Raw genomic sequence first — 20,207 nt, 5'->3', positions numbered from 1 at the left:
GAAGGAGGGAGGGAGAAAGGGAGGGAGGGGACCACAAGGCAGCATGGAGTTCTGCTATGATCAAATCACATTTACCATAGAGAAATTTGAAGAATTTTTTATTTTTGTTTGCTATAATCAAGCATATTATATTTATGTGTGCCCAAGCCTTCATTAATCATGTGGCCCAGAATTTCAAGGAATAAAGCGTTCCATATAAAAACATTTCTCAGGCCTATACATTTGAACCATTTGAAAACCTGAAGGCATTCACGGTAGAAATTTCTGTGTCCCCTGGCTTGCTGCACAGTGCGTTCATTGTAACTTGAGCTTTCTTCACGACTAGCTTTGCCATTCTCTGTTGGGATTCATCCTTTTCTCTAACACAGTAAAAACCTAAGGAATTATGTGGGCGGACTGGGGCATCCTGAATAAAGTGGTCACATAGGTTTTTTTAAAAAAAAAATTCTTGGCTTGAGGTGTTTCAGAACATAAGGACTATGTATACAGACGTTGTGGTTTCATACCTGCAACCTAGCACTCGGCAGGTAGAGAAAAACCAATCAGGAAGGCAGGATAATCATTGGTTGCCCAGAAAGGAGTGGGGGAGGCTACATTGTGGGGCGGGACCATGAGAGGAAGCCTAGTAAGGTTGAGCTGAGTTGGAAGTTCCCGGGACAGGACGCAAAAGGGATGGTAGGAGCTTCACTTGCTCCCAGCACCAGGCCCCTTGTCCCGTAGCCACAGTCCCCATAGAGAGAATTGTGTCCATCAGTCGCATAGGGGCAATGCCCCAAACCCCTCCAAATGCCGATGAGGCATCCCTAACATCCCAGACCAAGCCAATAGGAAGCACCTGCTGTCAGACCCTCACGAACCCCAAAACTATATGTAAGATCTTAACCGGAAGGAATAGTGTGTGAGAATTACGCCTTCGTCCGAGAGCATCTGCTGTATAAGAGCTATACTTCCTGGGAAAAGAACGCTCTTGCTACTAGAAACTCCTCTGCACCTCCTCTTGCTAGCCAAGCCCTCTCCTGGCTCTGCTCTGTGCAGTGCAGCAACTCCAGGCCGCAGCAGCAGCAGCAGCAGAGCAACAGCAGCAGCAGCAGGAACAGCAGCAGTGGTTGCACTCCCCCTCCCCGCTCATGCCCTTTTTCCTTTGACTGAGCATTCCGGCTCTCACCTAGCCAGAGATCTCCACCAATAATTCTGGTGCACAGACTGACATTACGTAAGACCTTGTCTCAAAGCAAACAAAAAGGAATGTGAATTTACATCACAAATTACTGGGATGCCCAGTTATGGTAATAAACTTTAGGAGGTTTGGTTTTGTTTCCATATTGGCAGAGACAGATTTCATGTTAAAAGGGTGATGCCCTTCTCTCAGCACGTTAACAGATCCAATCCTCTGTCTTCTGACTCTGGAGTAGACAGGACTCTGGGAAAACATGTTGTGGGCCAGTGAGACGCCTCAGTGGATGAAGGCACTTGCCTTCAAGCCTGGCGATCTGAGTTCCATCCCCAGGACATACAGTCATCATCATACACACATACATACACACACACACACACACACACACACACACACACACACACACGCACACGCACACGCACACGCACACACACACACATACACACACACACACACACACACACACACACACACCACAAATAAATGATAGATAAAGAAATAAATGGTTTGGTTTTTTGTTTCTGGGTTTCATTTGGTTGGGTGGGTGGGTATTTTTTTGTTTTGTTTTTTGTTTGGGGGGTTGTTTGTTTCTTTTGTTTTGCTTGTTTTGGTTTTGTTTTGGTTTTGGTTTTTTAAGATAGGTTCTCGATGTAGCCCTAACTGTCCTGGGTCTCACTCTGTAGACCAGGCTAGCTTCGAACTCATAAAGATCCACCCTGCCTCTGCCTCCCAAGGGCTGGGATTAAAGGTATGCACCACCACCACAAGGTAATAAATGAAGTATTTTTTAAAACTCGTGTTGGTCACCTAAGCATGAGCTGTGAATTCGAGACAAGTGGCAACTTCAGCAGACATTTACTTCCCTAGAAACCTGTGTGCCAACTTTACTCAGCAGGGCAGAGGTCTTTAAAGCCGTTCTTACTCTCAGTTCAGCATTTCCTTTATAGATCTAGATATATTTAAAATGTATATTAAATAGTTTCTAAATATTTATAATATAAATGTGTAATATAAATGTATATTAATATATTTTACTAAATATAAATAAAATTGTATATGTATATATTAATTATACACATATAATTTTAAAGTATTGTATCAACCATTTCAAGTATTTTCTCCTGGGCACCCATTTTTGCAGAGAATAACAGGCTTTCTACTTGATTTTGTATTTTCAAGCTCAGGGCCTACATGTTGTGCAGGACATAACTTCGGATATAACATCGAATATACACTAGATCAATGGCTTTCAACCTTCCTAATGCTGCAACCCTTTAATACAGCTCCTCATGTTTTGGGGACTCCAATCATGAAATTGTTTTCATCGCTACTTCATAACTGTAATTTTGCTGCTGTTATGAATCATAATGTAAATATCTGTGATTTCCAATGCTCTTAGGCAATCCTAAGGCTGATTTGACCTCCAAAGGAGGCACAACCCACAGGTCGAGAACCACTGATCTAAGTACTAGAATAATCCGTGAAATGTTTCCAGAGAAAGCAGGTTAAGACAGCTCGGACCATGGTCAGTGTCTTTCATGACAGCTTTCTTAGATTTCTAGAAGCAATTCAGATGGTGTTGTAAAATTATAAAAATAAAAGAGTCCAAAACCCTCTCTAGATCCGGCACTGCAGTGCCCCCAAGATATCTGCTAGATACCTTAATCTCAGTCAGCAAAGCCTCTCACCTGCTTTGCTCCATCCCATATCACACTGCCGAAGGCCTCTCTCTGAGCCGTCAGCAATCTCTCTACCTATCTAGTTCCCAAGGCAGGTTTCCATGCCAGAAACACACATCCCAACTCCATGGTGGCCTAGACCAGCTGCCCCACACTCCCTTACACTTACATCTGCACATGAAAGAACACACAACACAATAACCTTTGATCTAATTGATAAGATATAATTGCCCACCTAAACATACAAAGCCCTATATACATCCATCCTTTAGAACATTCATAACAACCTATAAAGGTATGGTGTAGAATCTTTGTGGTTTTTTTTTTCTTTTTTTGTTTTTTTGTTTGTTTGTTTGTTTGTTTTTCCGGAGCTGAGGACCGAACCCAGGGCCTTGCGCTTGCTAGGCAAGCGCTCTACCACTGAGCTAAATCCCCAACCCGGTATAGAATCTTAACATCAGCCTCCCTGTTCTCTCTCCGAGGTGGCTTCTCTGCCTTCCCTCTGCCCTCCTTTCCGTACCAGTCTTCTCCCCGTCCCTCAAACTTTTCTCCCACCCGTACTTCCTTCTTGTCCAATGACAGGCCTCACTCTATCTTGTACCTGCCTCACCTGTGACATCATCCCACAAGATGGGAGGAGTGCCTCAGTTTGTTTTCTGTGCCTGTGATAAAACACCATAACCAAAAGTAACTTGGGGAGGAAAGGATTTGACTTACACATCCCTGGTCATAGTCCACTGAGGAAAGCCAAGGCAAGAAAGGAAGCAGAAACCAGGTTTACTGGCTTGCTCAGCCTGCTGTCTTTACATGCGATGATCACCTGCCCAGGCAGGACCCCCTCTGTGTGAGCTGAACCTTCCCACATCAATCATCAATCAAGAAAATGTTCCACAGGCCTGCTGGCCGGCCAATCGGATGGAGGCATGTTCTCAGTTGGGGTGCCCTCTTCTCAGATGACTCTAGCTTGTGTCAACTTGGGGGGAAAAAACTAAGCAGCACAAAGGAGACATGAACTAAATAAATGCATTGTTATTTCAAGGTGTGATGAGTAAGGTTATTACTGAGTTATAACTGCCATTATAACTCAGTGAACTGATGTCCGAGTGTGGCTAGCCAGGGCAGCCTAGAAAACACTGTGCTGGTTAGCTCTCATTACTCTGACAAATAGTAGAGAAAAAGCCTTGAGGAAGATTTTATTTTGGTTCAGTATCAACACTCTCAACCCACAGTCAACACAGTCTGCTGTTTGGTGCCTGAAGGAAGTCAGAGGCATCGTAATGACAGAAGCACGCACAGAGGCTCTCACCCCACCCCACGGTGACTCACATCAGAACCACACAGAGGAAGGGGCTGGAGATGAACCATCTCTTTCAGAAATAGGCCCCCAGGGACCTACTGCCTTCTTCCAGAGCTGCCACTGCCTCCCAGACAGTAATGACAGCCAAAGACCCTCCAACGCAAGTTTGCATGGGGCATGTTTCACAGTCAAGCCACAACAAATACCTACGCCAATCATTTCAAAACATTGCAGATGTGTGAACGATTCAGAGTATCAAGTATCAGATAAGACCCCAGTGTTAGGTCTCAAACCCAGGACAAACAGCTAAGATGCCTATTAACATATCAAATCGGACTCTGGCCACCAGGTTCTCCCAGCATTCCTCAGTCCTTATCTGTTACAGGGTCCTCCTGTCTGCCCCTTACCCTTAACCAGCCCAAGAGCTGTGCCACCCTTTCCCCCCAGCTCCTTTATCCCCAATAGAACTGGCCCCACTCTTTTAGCCAGACTCTTGGCCTAGGCCACCCCTGCTTTTCTGAAGCTCCTCTCTTGCTCTCCCTCCCCATCTCCCTCTCTCCTTACATGGTCCTCTTCAATCTGGCTGTGTTCAATCTGGACTCTCCCAGATGTCCCTGCCTCTGGCTATGCTCTCTCTCAGATCTACAATAAACCCTCTCCTCCCCAATACCTAGGAGCAATCATGACTTCCACTTTATTTGTTTTTTTAAGTCAACCCCCACTTCTAAATATGAGATGACAGCTTGAAACAGATCCATACCAAGATAAGACACTAGGAAAGTGTCCAAAGTGTGTCTGAAGACGCTGAAGCTCTGGCCCTGACAGGACTTTATGGTTAGGTTGCGATGACTCAGATATGTTTGCTGCTTTCGGGGGCAGGGCAAGAAACTGAAAACCTGGGCTCTGCCTGGGAGAGGACAATCACACATACTGGCCTGTGGTTTGCTTCACAGAGCTGAGGAGAGAAGAATGCAAAGATGTCAATATCCCGTACACAAAAATATAAACCCAACCTAACACTTGTCCGTTTTCTACTGAACATATTTAACAAAGAAGAAGCTGCCAGGGAAAGGGGAACTAAAGGCTCACCAGGAAGATACTAAAATACAGGAGTCCAGAGAGATCCACCCTGTGCTGAGGAAACACAAATCAGAGCTCAGACCCTTCCAGGAGGAGGAGTGGACATGAAATGTTCAACAAAAGAGGCTCAGAAGTTAGGAGTGGAATAAACCAATGACAGAGAGCTTTGGCACGCCTTGACTAGGCCTCAGTCTAATTGCCAGAAGAGAGGGTAAAAGTTAGGGCATAATGATGCACCTGTGTAATCCTGGAACTCAGGAGGGAAAAAGGCCAGAGACAGTGAGTTCAAAGCCAGCCTGGGATACTGAGGAAGATAATGTCTCAAAAGGGAGGGGGAGGCTTGCATTAGCCAGAAGGACCCTGTAATTCATAGGGACCGAGGAATGCTGGGAGAACCTGGTGGTCCTAGGGACTGAGGAATGCTGGGAGAACCTGGTGGTCATAGGGACTGAGGAATGCTGGGAGAACCTTGCGGGTCGGAGTCTGATTTGATATGTTAATAGGCATCTTAGTTCTTTGTCCTGGGTTTGAGGTCTTATCTGATATTTGAGACTCTGAGTAGCTTTGAGAAGCTGCAGTGTTTTGAAATGACTCTGAAGACTGTACATTAACCAAATTCTCTCTTTCCCTCCATTGTCTTGAAAAGGTAAACGTATGTAACAGAATTAAATCTACAAGAGATTAATTTGGCTGCTAGAACAAATTGCTCAGTTCTAGCCCTGATTTATATCTGTCACTTATTAGTGGACAAATAATTTGTCAAGTACTTTATCTGTAGCTCATTGTACCTTCGCAATCACTCTATGGAGTGGCAGTAGTTAACGTTCCCAATTTAAAGATGGGAATACTGAGGCTTGGAACTATCCAGACACTTGATGTATGGTTTACCCACACAGGTGGTAAAACAAATTTAAATCTAGTTCTGCTTAACCCCAGGTCTCCTTCTCTCTGTGTGTCATCTCGTCTCTTTCTCTCCTTCCTTCTTTCCCTCCCTCCCTCTCTCTTTTCCACATTGGCATCAACCCAATGACACCCCTCCAGTCCCCCCCTCAGTCTTCTAAGAGCTAGAATTACAGTCTGTGCTATTAGACCGACCTCCAGAGTAACCGTTTTTTACTTTTATTTATTTATTTGTGCATATGCGCACAGCCTCTCTTTCTGCTGTGTAGATTGTGGGGATAAAATTCAGGTGTTCAGACTTGGTGGTGGGACCCTTTACCTGTTGAGTCATGCTGCCTGGCCCAAGATATATTAGCATGTGAAGTTCGTGGGGGTTATCAGACCCTCTCAACGGTTCAGTTCTCTTTCAGTGTAGACTGGTTAAGTTCCTGTGAAAGACTGTTTTTGAGTATCCTTAACCATTCAAGAAAACCTCTGTCCAGGAGAGACATGTAATGACACTCCAGATCCCTCTATCCTCCATTCACCTTCAGTATTCAGAAACCCGACTGACACCTACCCCATCCCCTGGTTGATCAGTGCAGAGTCGATATGGGAAGACTGACTTGTCTGCACCAATCCCAAAGGCCCATTTTCCTGTCCAGAGATGTGGAGTGGGAGCTTCTGGGAAAGGGCTATTTACCTGTAAATTTAAAAAAGAAAAGAAGTACCATAGGGAAGAGGTGGGCTCCTTCCTCTGATGGGGAGTGTGTCTCCTTAGGCTGGAAAGCAGTGGCAGCTGTCTCCTGATTAGGAAGAACGCTAACATAACAACAACCCAAAGCTATGAGGATGGTGGAGGAAAATGGAAACAGGGAATCAGGAAGTCAGGCACTATTATTGCTGTGACTGCAGGCAAGTTTTAGCCTCTGGGACTCCAATTTGTCATCCTTTTTTTTCTTTGTTCGTTTGTTTTGATGTTTGGTGGTGGGGTGGGGGTGAAGGTCGTGGTTAATAGTAGTGAGGTCCTCCAAACCATTATCTCAGTCTGTTCTCTGAAATTGTAGCTGTTAAAAACATTTCACCCAGTGGTCAGCCTAGATACATAATGAAAGTACATGGGGAGTCTTCAAAAGCATCCAGCACTGAGCTCAGAACTGAGTACCTTTCAAAACTCGCAGTTATTCTGATTCATAACCAAGGTTGAGGACGATGGTGGTAGGTGTCCTCTAAGCCCTGCAGTGGGCATCCACTCACTGGCAGAAGGGGGCATAGTCAGGAGGAGAGGAGACAACAGAACTGTGCGTGAGGACTGTTCCGAATTTGGGAACAGTCCCTGCCCACTAATGACAGGATTTGGCCCTGGTAGCTACTGGGAAACTCTAAGAAGAACCTGGAAACTATTGCTAAGCTCCCTTTGCTGGATGAAGGACTGAATTTCTGCAGAGCTTTTGGACTCTGAGGAAGATAAATGATTTGTTCCCGTTTTCCAGAGTTCCAGCCTTTTAGCTTAAGAATAAAGGAAGACTCATACACTTAGTGGGGAAGACAAATATGACCAGTGTCTTGCTTGGCCATCATCAGAGAAGCTTCCTCCTACAGTAGATGGAAACAAACACAGAACCCCACAGCTGGGCAGTGTGCAGAGTGAGAGACCTCGGAGCACTCACTTGGTCCTAAACCGGACTCGAACCGCTCCCCTCAGAGCTCAGGGAACTCTGTGGAAGAAAGACAGAAACATTGCAAGAGCCGATGGGGATGGAGGACCTCCAAGGGAACAGTGCCTTCCAGACACAACAGGGCTGATGCACTGAACTCACCAAGACCCTGGAGTGTGCTCTGGGCTTGCAGAGGCCTGAGCCAGACGGGCTCCCAGGAGAGGAGGAGGTGGACATAATTGCCCATCCCTAAACAGGGAACTTTCTGCAATTGACAGCCACTTGCCAAGGAAAAATTAGTTTTCCCCGATGAAGTCTCACTGGGTAGACAAGCCACACTGAAGGACAGCTCCAAGTCCAGCTACTGATGGCCAACACAGAATGAACTCATTGGTGTTCTAGAACTTTTGACTTGTAACGCTTTGCTTGGGCGTTTTCTTCTTAACCTTCCTGGTCTCTTGCTTGTATATTATGGTTTCTGATTTTGTGGGGTTTCTATGTGAGTGTTGCTGGTATTCTCTCTAAGCTCCACCCCCACAGTTACCTGGCAGTAGCCAGGTATGTCCCACCCCACAGTTGCCTGGCAATAGCCAGGCAAGCCTGACTATAAAAGGGGCTGCTTGCCCCCTCCTCTTTCTCTTACTCTTCTCTCATGCCCTCTTCCCCTTTGTCCCTGTCCCTTCTCTCCCCATCTCCCCACTTCCTTCCATGCTCATGGCCGGCCTTTACTTCTCCCCTCTTCTACTCTTCTTCTCTCATTAAACCTCTCCACGTGGAACCATGTTGATTTGGTGTGTTCTGTCTGGATGCAAGCAGAGATTTAAACCCCAACAAGTGTGTGTGTGTGTGTCTGTGTGTGTGTGTGACTGTGTGTGTCTGTGTGTCTGTGTGTCTGTGTATGTGTGACTGTGTGTGTCTGTGTGTCTGTGTGTGACTGTGTGTGTCTGTGTGTCTGTGTGTGTCTGTGTCTGTGTGTCTGTGTGTCTGTGTGTGACTGTGTGTGACTGTGTGTGTCTGTGTGTCTGTGTGTGACTGTGTGTGTGACTGTGTGTGTGACTGTGTGCGTGTGTGTGACTGTGTGTATGTGACTGTGTGTATGTGGCTGTGTGTGTGTGTGACTGTGTGTATCTGTGTGTCTGTGTGACTGTGTGTGTCTGTGTGTCTGTGTATGTGTGACTGTGTGTATCTGTGTGTGTCTGTGTGACTGTGTGTGTCTGTGTGTCTGTGTGTGTCTGTGTCTGTGTGTCTGTGTGTCTGTGTGTGACTGTGTGTGACTGTGTGTGTGACTGTGTGTGTCTGTGTGTCTGTGTGTGTCTGTGTGTGACTGTATGTGACTGTGTGTGTCTGTGTGTGTCTGCGTGACTGTGTGTCTGTGTGTCTGTGTGTGTCTGTGTCAGTGTGTCTGTGTGTGTGTGTGTCTTGTGTGTGTGTCTGTGTGTGACTGTGTGTGACTGTGTGTGTGTCTGTGTGTGTCTGTGTGTGTGTGTGTCTCTGTGTGTGTGTATCTGTTTTTCATGCTGTGTCTTTGGGCTGTCTAGTTTGTTTTATTTTCCTCTGTGTTGTTGTTTTGTATTGTTTTGTTTTGTTCTGTTTTGTTTTATTGACCTGTTTGTTTTCTAACAAGAGAGAGAGAAGTGGAGAGGAACTGACTGGGTGGCGATAAGGGAGGGGAAAGTGATGAATACATTGAATGGAAAAATCTATCTTCATTTTTAAAAAGGCTCATAAATTTAAAAAGCAAAGGAATCTCAGAACAAAATGGTGTAGACATTTTTTATTTTGAGCAAGTTTTAATTTCAGGGTCTCCATTTAACCACCTGTTTGTGAAAAGAAAAAGAAAAAGCAAACAAGCAGTGCAGGAGTTGATCGGATAGCAGCCCCTGCAGTCTCAGCATGTGGAAGGAGGTGGAAGGAGGAAGATTAAGTGTTCATGTTATCCTTGGCTACAGAGTGACTTTCAAAACAGCCTGGAGCTGCAGAAGACTTGTCTCAAAAATAAAGGCAAAGAAACAAAGATGCTAGAACACTCATTTGAACAACTCAATCCTCTTGTTCTTCAAGCATAAGAGGAGCCATTCCTCCATATTAAATCTTATGTGTATATGTCTGTGTGTGTGTGTGTGAGTGTGTGTGTGTGGCTGGCTGGCTGTGTAACTGTGTGTGTGTCTATGTGTCTGTAAATGTGTGTGTGTATGTGTGTGTGTATGTGTGCATCTGTGTGTATACCTGCATGAGTATGTACATATGGAAGGCAGAGGTCAACATCAGATGTCTTCTTAATTGCTCTCTGCATTGTTTTTTGAGATAGAGTTTCTAGCTGAGCCCAGAGTGCACTAATTTGGCTGAGGTGCTCCAAGGATGATTTGACTCTGCTCAGATGTGTGCTACCATGACATTTCTTTCAGGGATACGGAGAATCTGAACTCATGTCCTCATGCTTCCCCAAGCACTTCAATGAGCTATCTTCCCAGGACCTCCTTGTGTTAAGTGTTTTTATAAAGATTTGTAATGTTGTGTGTGTGTGTGTGTGTGTGTGTGTGTGTGTAGAATGCATGCCACATGTGTGCAGGTGTCCACAGAGCAAGAAAGGATGTCCGATCCCCTGGAACTGGGGTTACAAGCAGTTGAGTCAACCAGCATAGGTACTGGGGACAAGCTCAGGTCTTCTACAAGAATAACTCTTAAGTGCTGAGCCATCTAACCTACCCCTTGTGTTAAATAACCTTAAAGACTGCACTGCTTCTCCTAACAGGCAGCTCTTCGTCATGTGAAGTGGGTACAATTTTATCCCTTAGTAGCGCCCTATTGTTGGCCAGATCCTTACTCGGGCACAGCCCTCGAATATGCCAACACCCAGTGAAACTGGCACAGCCAGCTAAGAAGAGCTGGCCAGAGTGAAGCCTACTGAGAAACAGTTCCTTCTTTCAACTCCCCAGCTATTGAGAAGGAGGGTCTCATGGGAGACTCCAAGAAATGTCAAGAACAGGAAGGAACGCCAGGCCGAAAGCCACTGACCAACCTGGCGCAGGTTGAGCTAGTCACCCCACCTCACACAACCTTATTTTCTTCTTTTATAAAGTTTACATTTGAGTCTCAGGGTTTTCAAACCTCAACTCGAGTCTTGTGCACCTCTTGGAAGAAAGCGTCCTTCACACAGTCATTACCATGAACAGATCCAGAAGGAACAAAATGCTGTGACCTTGAGAGATCAGCCAACAGAGTACCGGAATACTGCCGAGGGTAGAGTTTGGCAAGTAGCCCATGCTTGCCCCGTTCAGGGCAGCACGCCCTCTGTAACGGAGGAGGCTGCTTTTCAGCTCCCTGCAGCTGTTGTCAGGAGGACGGAACTTGCAATTTTTTTTTTCTTTTTCCCGGAGCTGGGGACCGAACCCAGGGCCTTGTGCTTGCTAGGCAAGCGCTCTACCACTGAGCTAAATCCCCAACCCCGGAACTTGCAATTTTTAAAGAAAGAAAAATGACGTCTATTTGTTTTACATATGTCTGCTCACTGTTTGTCTTGACAATAAATTTTTCTTAAGCTAGTCAGTGTTGGATGTTCTGGCAAACGCTTATAATCCCAGCACTCGGGAAGCAGAAGTAGGCAGAGTGCTTCAAGTTTGAGTCCAGCCTGGTCTATGAAGAAAATTTCAAACCGGCCATGCTATAAAGTCAATCCCTCTCTCAAAAACAAAACAAAAATCTGTGTATCAAATAAAATACTCCCATGGTCAGAGTGTATAGCCACCGATACAGAGGATGCTGTTATAAAAGTTTATTCTTACAATCCAGCATCTCTGACAGACTAGGTACTAATTACCTCTTCAACTTAAGACATTGTGTAAACAGAGACTGCAACGGGACGGAGCACCGAGACTTGGAGCACTCAGTCCTAAATGGGATGCATCCATCAAAGCCCTCCCCTCAGAACTCTGCAGAAGAGAAGGGGGGAGGTGGGGAGAGTTAGAGGGGATGGTGAACACCAGGGAAGCCATGTCTTCCAGATGCAACAGGGCAGGTGGACATATGACTGACTGGTGGCACACACAAGGCCTGCACAGGTTCAAGGCAAATGGGTCCCAGCACTGAGAAGGGAGTGGACATGGGCTCCCACTCCTAACCAAGAAGCTATCTGCAGTTGATACCCTGTGGCTAAGAAAAAGACAGGTTTTCCAACGAAGGGTCAATGGGTACATTAACCACACTCCCAGGCAGGCCCCGTGCCCAGGAGTAGGGCCACCACATAACAGCTCAGTGGTGTTTTTTGTAGACTTCTTGTCTCATTTTGCTTTACTTGGATTTTTTTTTGTTTTATTTTTTTTTTTTTGTTTTTGTTCTTTTTTTTTTGGGTTTTTTGTTTTTTTTTTTTTTTTTTTTTTTTTTTTTTTTTTTTTGGTCTTTCACTTGTTTATTTTGATTTCCATTTTGTGTGGGAGGGAGTATTTCTTTCTTACTTATTTGTTTTATAAAGAGAATATTTTAAAAACTATAAAGTTGGGGCTGGGGATTTAGCTCAGTGGTAGAGCGCTTACCTAGGAAGCGCAAGGGCCCGGGTTCGGTCCCCAGCTCCGAAAAAAAAAAAAAAAAGAATCAAAAAAAAAAAAAAAAAAACTATAAAGTTGAATAGATAGAGAGGATCTAGGAGAAACCCAGGGAGGGAAAAATATGATAAAAGTATATTAAATTTTTTCACTAAAAGATTTTTTTAAGATACAGTGTGAAGCTTATATAGCAAATATGCAGCTCAGTCTCCCTGTGGGTCCCCCAACAACTGGACTGGAAGCTGTCCCTAAAGCTGTTGCCTGACTGTGTGCAGCTCAGTCTCCCTGTGGGTCCCCCAACAACTGGAGTGGAAGCTGTCCCTAAAGCTGTGGCCTGACTGTGTGCAGCTCAGTCTCCCTGTGGGTCCCCCAACAACTGGACTGGAAGCTGTCCCTAAAGCTGTTGCCTGACTGTGTGCAGCTCAGTCTCCATGTGGGCCCCCTAACAACTGGAGTGGAAGCTGTCCCTAAAGCTTCAGTCTGACTGTGATATCCATTCCCCAACACAGCTGTCTTGTCAGCCTCAATGGGAGAGGATGTACTAATCTAACAGAGACTTGACTTGGGAAGACAGGCTGGGGCGGGGACCCAGAGTGGTCCCACCTTCTCAGAGAAGAAGGGCAGAAGGGAGGGGAGGAACACTGTGAGGGGAGCAGCATTTGGGATATAAATAAATAAAATAAATTTAAATAATAATAATAAGATACAGTGTGAAGACTTTCATGGAAATTTTAGGCAAAGCTGGAACGCAGCTTAGGTTCATGAATCTGTTGGTTCGCCCTAAAGAGCTGTGCTTCCTCCGCAACCTGGAGTCTCTCTGCAGTTCCAAGCTTTGCCCCCTCAGAAAGATACTAGAGCTCAAAAAGTAAGAGCTACTCCACACCTCCTGCATCATCCCCTCCCTACTGTACAGGGACAGGTAGCACCCAAGGAACCTGGCCCAGCACAAAGCATGTAAGATAAGAAGGAACCATGGACAGGGACAATTACACCAGCTCAGCTTACTGCCCCTGGACCCAAGCCCCAGCAGTCAGGACCTGAGGTCACCAGTGAGTCTGAGGCAAGTGACTGTGTGCAGGTTCATCCACTTCCTGGTCCAAACCAGCCTGCTTGGTGGCTGCCAGGCAAAACAGGAGAACTTTAGTTGCTACGTTTCTCATTTGACCAGTTATGGTTTGGGAAAAGAAAACATTCTCAGGTCTTCTACCAAGCACATTTATTCTTAAAGTGAGAGGCTCATACGGACAATGTAGGTATTTACAGCAGAGAACTTACGGATACTAGCCAAACCTCCAATACCGTCACAGGGGAGGTATCCCAATAGTGTTTTCACAGCATGGCTGATCACATACGTTAAAATTCGCTGCACTTTTCCAACACACCTCAAAGGACATGTACACTGTAAACGGCATTCATCCCAGGGCACCTGTCTCAAGATCCCGCAAAGTGGATTTATGCACGCACAAAAACAGTTCACATTCAAAATAATTCATATCTGCATTTTCAAAAATCATTTTGACTAGAAATTAAAACAGCAAGACAAAAAAGAGTAGGCATGAGATAGACTGATACTCTCATGTGCAAGGTCCTGGATTCTTGCACTGGGACTCTGGTGTCAGTCCCCACTTCAAACATCACATCGAAAAAGTGTGGCAGAAAGTTGAGTCACCTTCAATATGAAGGACGTGATTTGTGTACACTGACAGCACTCCTGATGATTTCGGGAGAATGCCAGCGAATGGACCTTCAAATAAGGCCCCAAAAAATCATGAGTTATTAGATGGTTGTTCAGGTAACCCGTTTAAACAGGTACAGTGTTCCGGTTTAATTGAGGCACTGAAAGAGCTCTCTTCAACATGAAGTGGAGTCCCTACACGCTGCTAGCCATTCGTGACAGCATGCCCAATGTTGGGCAGCATTTTGTAGCACACAGCATTCTGTGAAGAATGATGCTTCATCACAAAGTCACTTATCCGATTAAGAATGCAAAGTCGGATTTGTTTCAACACTCTCCATAACATGGTTTCTGGTAGACCCTGTTTAAACTGGAAGGATTCACTTAAGATCTTTTGATATCGTTTCCTGCGACAGGGATTCCAAGTAGCCCAAGCTAGCCTCCCAACTTTCTGTGTGCCAAGGATGACTGTGGATTTCTAATCCTCCTGCCTCTGCCTTTGCTATAAAATACTGGGATTGAAGGCATGTGCCACTGCCACCCCCAACTGGCCTGGAACCCAGGTCTTCCCGCATGCTAGGCAAGCACACGACCAACTGAGCTACTTCTCTAGCCCTCAAGATCTTGATTCTTCCGAACTACAGTTCATCTTCCCACAGTACCATCCAACACCCTTTTATTTTTCTATGCAAAACAAAAATGCATAGAATGGGTTCCTTTCCCATCTTTGAGCTATTTCCTCAGGAGAAGCCAGCAGAACCCATTCCGAAACACAAGATAACATTATGTTTTCCCACCAATGGTTTAATACCCATTTAACCATTGCTCCTCCTCTGACTTGAGTCTCAGAGCCTTAGCATAAGCATTTCACGTTCCTCACACCCTTACCACAGCATTCCATCACCATCTTCCAACCTTTCTTTGTTCAAAGTGAGAGCTAGTGAACTGAGAGGGAAGTGAAAAAATGCACCCCCCCAAAAAAAGATGTCGACTGTAGAAAACCAGTTCCTTGATCCTTCAGAACAAAGCTGGGGGTGTCACCCTCATAGACCCCAACACTAAATTCTCAAGTGACAATAGCTTCCATAGCCAGGTCCCAACAGCTCGTACCTAAATCTACTGATAGAAAGTAATACGACTTCCTAATATTGAGCAATACAGACCTAGAATTGCATGAGGATTCTGATCAGACAGAGCCGGTCTATAGATTGCCTAACTCATCGATAGGAGGCCAAGTTCTCCACTCTCCCCCAGCTCTGCCACTCTGGGAAGAGGCCGCTAGCAAGCCTCGGACTGCCAAAGACCGTGGGTTCTAACTCAGTCTTAGGGGGCACCTGTTGGAATGCACAGTCTTTGGGCGTCACCTGAGTCTGCACTCCGTCGGGTTTCCACTGTACATGGACAATTCTATAGTTCTGAGCCTCGTTGTTGTCCCAGAAGACCTTCCCGTTAGCATGGTAGGAAATGCAGAACTCGATTTTCTCCTCAGTTGGAATGACGCGGGGCAAGTCGATGGCAAAGGAGAAGGTGTCACTGTCTGAGCTGCCGTAAACGTTCTTCAAGTATACACAGTCCACGTCGGTGTAGGTTTTCCAGGTGTCAAAGGTGATTCGGACCTGAACCTTCTTCTCGAAGCTCATGTTCTTTACTTTGACCGTCCCGGTCACTGTCCGATCTTGCAAAGAGCAGTTCTCGAGGCAGACAAAGTTCTTCTGGAAGCGGTCCCGGAAGCTTAAGTAGTCGCTTGAAGGCTGGGGGAAATCGAAAACCAGATTTTTCTCCTCGTGAAGTTTTAAGCTGGAGGAGATGTCATTAAGGTCCAAGAGGTCAAACTGCAGGTCCCACGCGGGTTCTTCTGGAAGGTCTGAGAAGACATGGATGGCAGTGAGGGAGAGCCCCTTGGAGTCGGCAAACACGACCCGCTTCTTGGCTTGGCTGTGCGGGCTCTTCCATTCCTTCTGTGATTTGGCTTCCTGCTTGACGCTGAGACACGGTTTCAAAGGCTTCGGTTTATTCACAAAATGTCTTCGCTGAAGACCATTGTAAGGACCCAGGAAACTCTTCAGGGGTGGTGAATGTGCCAAGCAAATCCTCATGGCCATGTCCACGGGCATGACTGAACTTGTCAAAGGTCGTGGATCCAGCACGTGGATCATCCTGGAATGGAAAAGGAGGAGTGGTGAACACTGTGGTCTGCAGCAGTCTCCCCCCTGGCCCCAAACGCGCACGCGCGCGCACGCGCACGCACACACGCACACGCACACACTAGTTACTCCGATGCCGGAGGTGCTATCAAATGAAGAAAAGGAGAAGAGAACACTCAGGGTGATTAGATCTGCAGTCTAGCTCTGGGCTTGGCAGGCTCCTGGACCCATGGGTAAACTGCCTGAGACACTCGGAGAGGGTTCGGTTTCCCCATCTGAGAAACAAGAGGGCTCGATCTGATCGTGTCTGACACAGCTCTTGGGATTATGTACTCTGTTCTGGGCCAGTGGTTCTTGAACCTGTCAGGTCAACAAGACCTAAGGAGTTTCTTTCCTTTCAGAAAAAAAAATTCAGAGTCCTAGGAACCTGAAAATTAGAACCCTACAGTGAAGCTTCCTGGCATCAAACCAGCCAGGTAAAGACGTTCTTAAAGCTTCCCCCAAAAAAGTCTATTGGCCAGACAGCTTCTTCCATAATCACAGTCCCAGACAGAGCCGCTCGCTCCCTCCGGCTGCTAATTCTTATTTTGGCTCTTGAATGGGTTTTACTTCTCAGGAGAAGCAATCCCCTTGGGAAGAGATAAAAATGAAGCAATTTTTTTTAAAGGTCATATTGTCCTTAGAGTGACAGGAGGTGACACTTGTTAAAAGAAAGAATGACATTTGCATTTTACCACAGGAATCCACATTTTTCACAAATGACCAACGTGACACCAGCCAGTGCCTCACAGACTAAAGGTAAAGCTTTAAACAGTCTACATTTCATATAGAAAGATGCCCGTGCCAAGTGCAACTGTGAATAAAATATCTGGCTGCTGGGTTAATAGACTTATTCATACCGTCCAATAATAACCACTTTACTATAGCTCTGTCTTACAGCCTGCAGTATACATTATAGATACAAAATAAAGTGTAGTTTTAAGAACTGATAACCTGACATTGAACTGTTTTAAAATACACTGTAGATATGTGAATTTAGAAATACTGAAAACCTACGGGGAGAAGACTAAGATGTCCATTGCCTTGGCCTGATGGAATTACAGTACCTACTGGTTTGGGCTGCTATGGTGTTTCCTATTGTTGGGCAGCTGGTATTTACAAGCAGAAAGGCAGTTACAACAGTGCCCATCCAACCAAGAATCATCCACCAAGACTTTTCCTGGCCTTTCTTCCCCTTGAACCACACTCTATTTCCACACTTACGGAATTAAGATTTTCCTCTCCGATTTCCGCCTTATAGGTCAAAGGAACATGAAATACAGTAGGTGCCATTTTTGCAGCCTGACTATTAATTGTTTATTCTTTGACAGTTCATATATGACTATAACATACTTTGATCACATATAGAGTCTGGCTGGAAGAATTCTTTTCATACCAGCACTAAGCAGAGCACCCTGTAAATGGTCACCATCACAAAAGCCCGGTAAAGAATGTACACAGACTCACTTTAATAGCCCTAGGGTTTTTCTGAGAGGATCACAAACTTCCAGCAACAAAAACTCAAGATGTATCTGTCTCACAACGTTAACAGGCAGGATTTGGGGAGAGAGAATTCTTGGACTAAGTCAAGACTGGAGAAGCAACAAAATTTCATGAGAAGGTCTTGGTTACCTCGTTGATGGAGCTGTTGTTCGTTTTTATTGGTTGGGCTGTCGTTTTTCTTTTTCACTTCTGCATTTATAGAGAGTTTTGGTATTGGGCTAGTTCCCTGGAATTCTTAATCCCAGCCAAGAGTTAAAAATAATAGTTTGCTCAAACTCTAAGACTGAATTTTCTATGACAAGCCAGGATAAGGAAAATGGGAAAAGAAATGCAAATCCTCCTGGAACTTTTGCTGCAGACTAAACTACCCCACCGCAATACATGGGTGCAAACTAAGCTGCCCCCCAAGTGCTTGGATCTTTGAGCTCAAAGGCAACAGTCACTTCAGCAAAGGGAATCGCAGCTAAAGCTGACTCACTAAGGCAGTTTCTGCTTTGAGATGTAGATTTCCGAAAACAGGCACTAAGAAATACAACTCTAAGTCCATCCCTTCAAGGCCTCCGGGACAATTAAACTCAGCCATCAACCTGGGAGTCTCCCATCTGCAGAGAAGACAAAACCACAGAAGCCCCCAAAGTCCCCGCAGCTTCGGGTTCCCCTCCAATAGGGCGCGGAGTTGCACGTACCTGGTGCAGCTCATTGGACCGCGAGGCAGTAGCGACCGCGACAACCGCACCCAGCGCAGCTTCGCACCACGCACTTAGCGGATGCAGCGCCGCGGTCAAGCCCGCCGACTGACCGCAGGCAAGCGGGGAGGCAGCTTATCAGAGCCCGATCACGTGAGCTGGTCCCTCGGACCAATCAGAGGCCCGATGCCCCGGCCAACCGCTGTGCAGCTGGGGCACGAGCCCCTGTCCCTGGAACGTGATCACCGCGGGGCTGGATGTGACCAGAGCGTGCTGGAAGGCGGCCGCAGTGTCCGGGAGCCCTGGGCCAGCGGGACCCAGGCGTGTTCCTGGAACCTGGCGTGCAGCACGTAGCTCACGGCTCGCAGCTGGCCTTCTGCAGCTTATGCGAGCCTGGCGGGGTCTTCTATGGAAACGCGTGGGTCTGTGCAGAGTTGAATCTGAGCTCAGAAAGTTGTGGCTCCACCCCGTGTCTGTGTTATTTGAAATGCTTATGGTGCTCCTTGCGTTGTGTATCCAAGCACCTTGGCCAAGCAAAAAAAAAAAAAAAAAAAAAAAGGTTGGCTGGCTCTTCTTCCTACACAAATAAAGCCTCAGAACCACCCAAATGTTAAGAAAACACATGAGCCGGTGAAACGAAGTGGCCCAGTGTTCTCTTCCCTCTGAAGACAGAGGCAGAGAGCCAGCCTGTACAGCTTAGCGAGACTCTGCATCTAAATAAGCAAACCCACACTATGCTGATCTATTCAGGCCAACACGAAGTTACTGTCCTTGCTCTTCGTCACCAGACACAGCAGATAGCCCAGATCCCTAGACAGAGTTCTGACTTCCCTAGGCAGAGTTCAAAGTCACAGTTCATCTCACGCTTTCGCTGAGATTTCCTTATTTTCTTTTGGAGCTTGAAGGGACCATATCTGTTGTACCATTAAAAACTATGAAGTCCGACCGGCTGTGATGGAGCACACCCAGCATTCCGGAGGCAGAGTCTGGCAGATCTCTGTGAGTTCAAAGCCAGCCTGGTCTACAGAGTGAGTTCCAGGGATTACACTGAGAAACCCTGGGGGTGGGGGTGGAGGGGGCTATAAAATTAGTCAAACGCAAATGTCTTCTTCTTTTGCTGTTTTTGTTTTGAGATTTTAATATAATTACATCATTTCCCCCTTCCCTTTTCTTCCTCTAAACATTCCTATGTATGTTCCTGGTTCTCTTTCAAATTCATGGCCTCTTTTTTTTTCTAATTGTTAATATATGAGTTATGTGTACAGATTATTTTTACAAACCCATGGCCTAGCTCTGCTTGGTTACCCAGAAGCCAATCAAAACGTGCAAAAAATTCCTCTGCCATTTAACTGTCAAACACTAGAATTGTTGCAGTAGAGTAAAGAAAAAGCAATCCGTGCAATGGGGTGGAGACGCGGCGGCTCGGACGTTAGGAATGCCTTGCTGCTTTCTGCGGCCCAGAGAACAGTTCCTGGCACCCACTGTTGGCTCATACACAACTCCGTTTTCAGGGGTTCTACTGCCCTCCTCTGCTTCCACAGGGCCTGCACACATGTACACACAAACACAAAGACACACACAAGTAAAAATAAAATAAATATATTTTTAAAGGAAATACATGCTGAACATCACAGAGAAAAATACTTGACAATTAGACTTCTTAAAGATTTTTATTTTTATTTTATATGGATGAGTGTTTTTGCCCCTGTGTATGTATACATACCAGATACGTGCAGTACCCTCAGAGGTCAGAGGTGGGCATTGGGTCCTCTGTCATTGGAATTAGATGTAAGCCACCCTATGGGTGCTGGGAACCAAGCCCTGGTCCTCTGCATGAGTAACAAGTGCCCTTAAC

At 45.9% G+C, this 20,207-nt stretch overlaps 1 protein-coding gene across 1 annotated transcript; it reads right to left on the bottom strand.

Moving 5' to 3' along the window:
- Positions 1–13,504: 13,504 nt before the first annotated feature.
- Ppp1r3c (protein phosphatase 1 regulatory subunit 3C) lies at positions 13,505–18,769 on the bottom strand. Its single transcript, XM_032891875.1, has 2 exons — positions 18,353–18,769; positions 13,505–16,137 (listed from the first exon to the last, which is right to left on the bottom strand). Exons 1-2 carry the CDS (start codon positions 18,364–18,366, stop codon positions 15,198–15,200), a joined length of 954 nt encoding a protein of 317 aa, XP_032747766.1. The 5' UTR covers positions 18,367–18,769; the 3' UTR covers positions 13,505–15,197.
- Positions 18,770–20,207: the final 1,438 nt, after the last annotated feature.

Source organism: Rattus rattus, chromosome 2 (genome assembly GCF_011064425.1).
Source record: "Rattus rattus isolate New Zealand chromosome 2, Rrattus_CSIRO_v1, whole genome shotgun sequence".
NCBI classification, from domain to species: Eukaryota; Metazoa; Chordata; class Mammalia; order Rodentia; family Muridae; genus Rattus; species Rattus rattus.
This window is presented reverse-complemented; position numbering and strand designations above follow the sequence as displayed.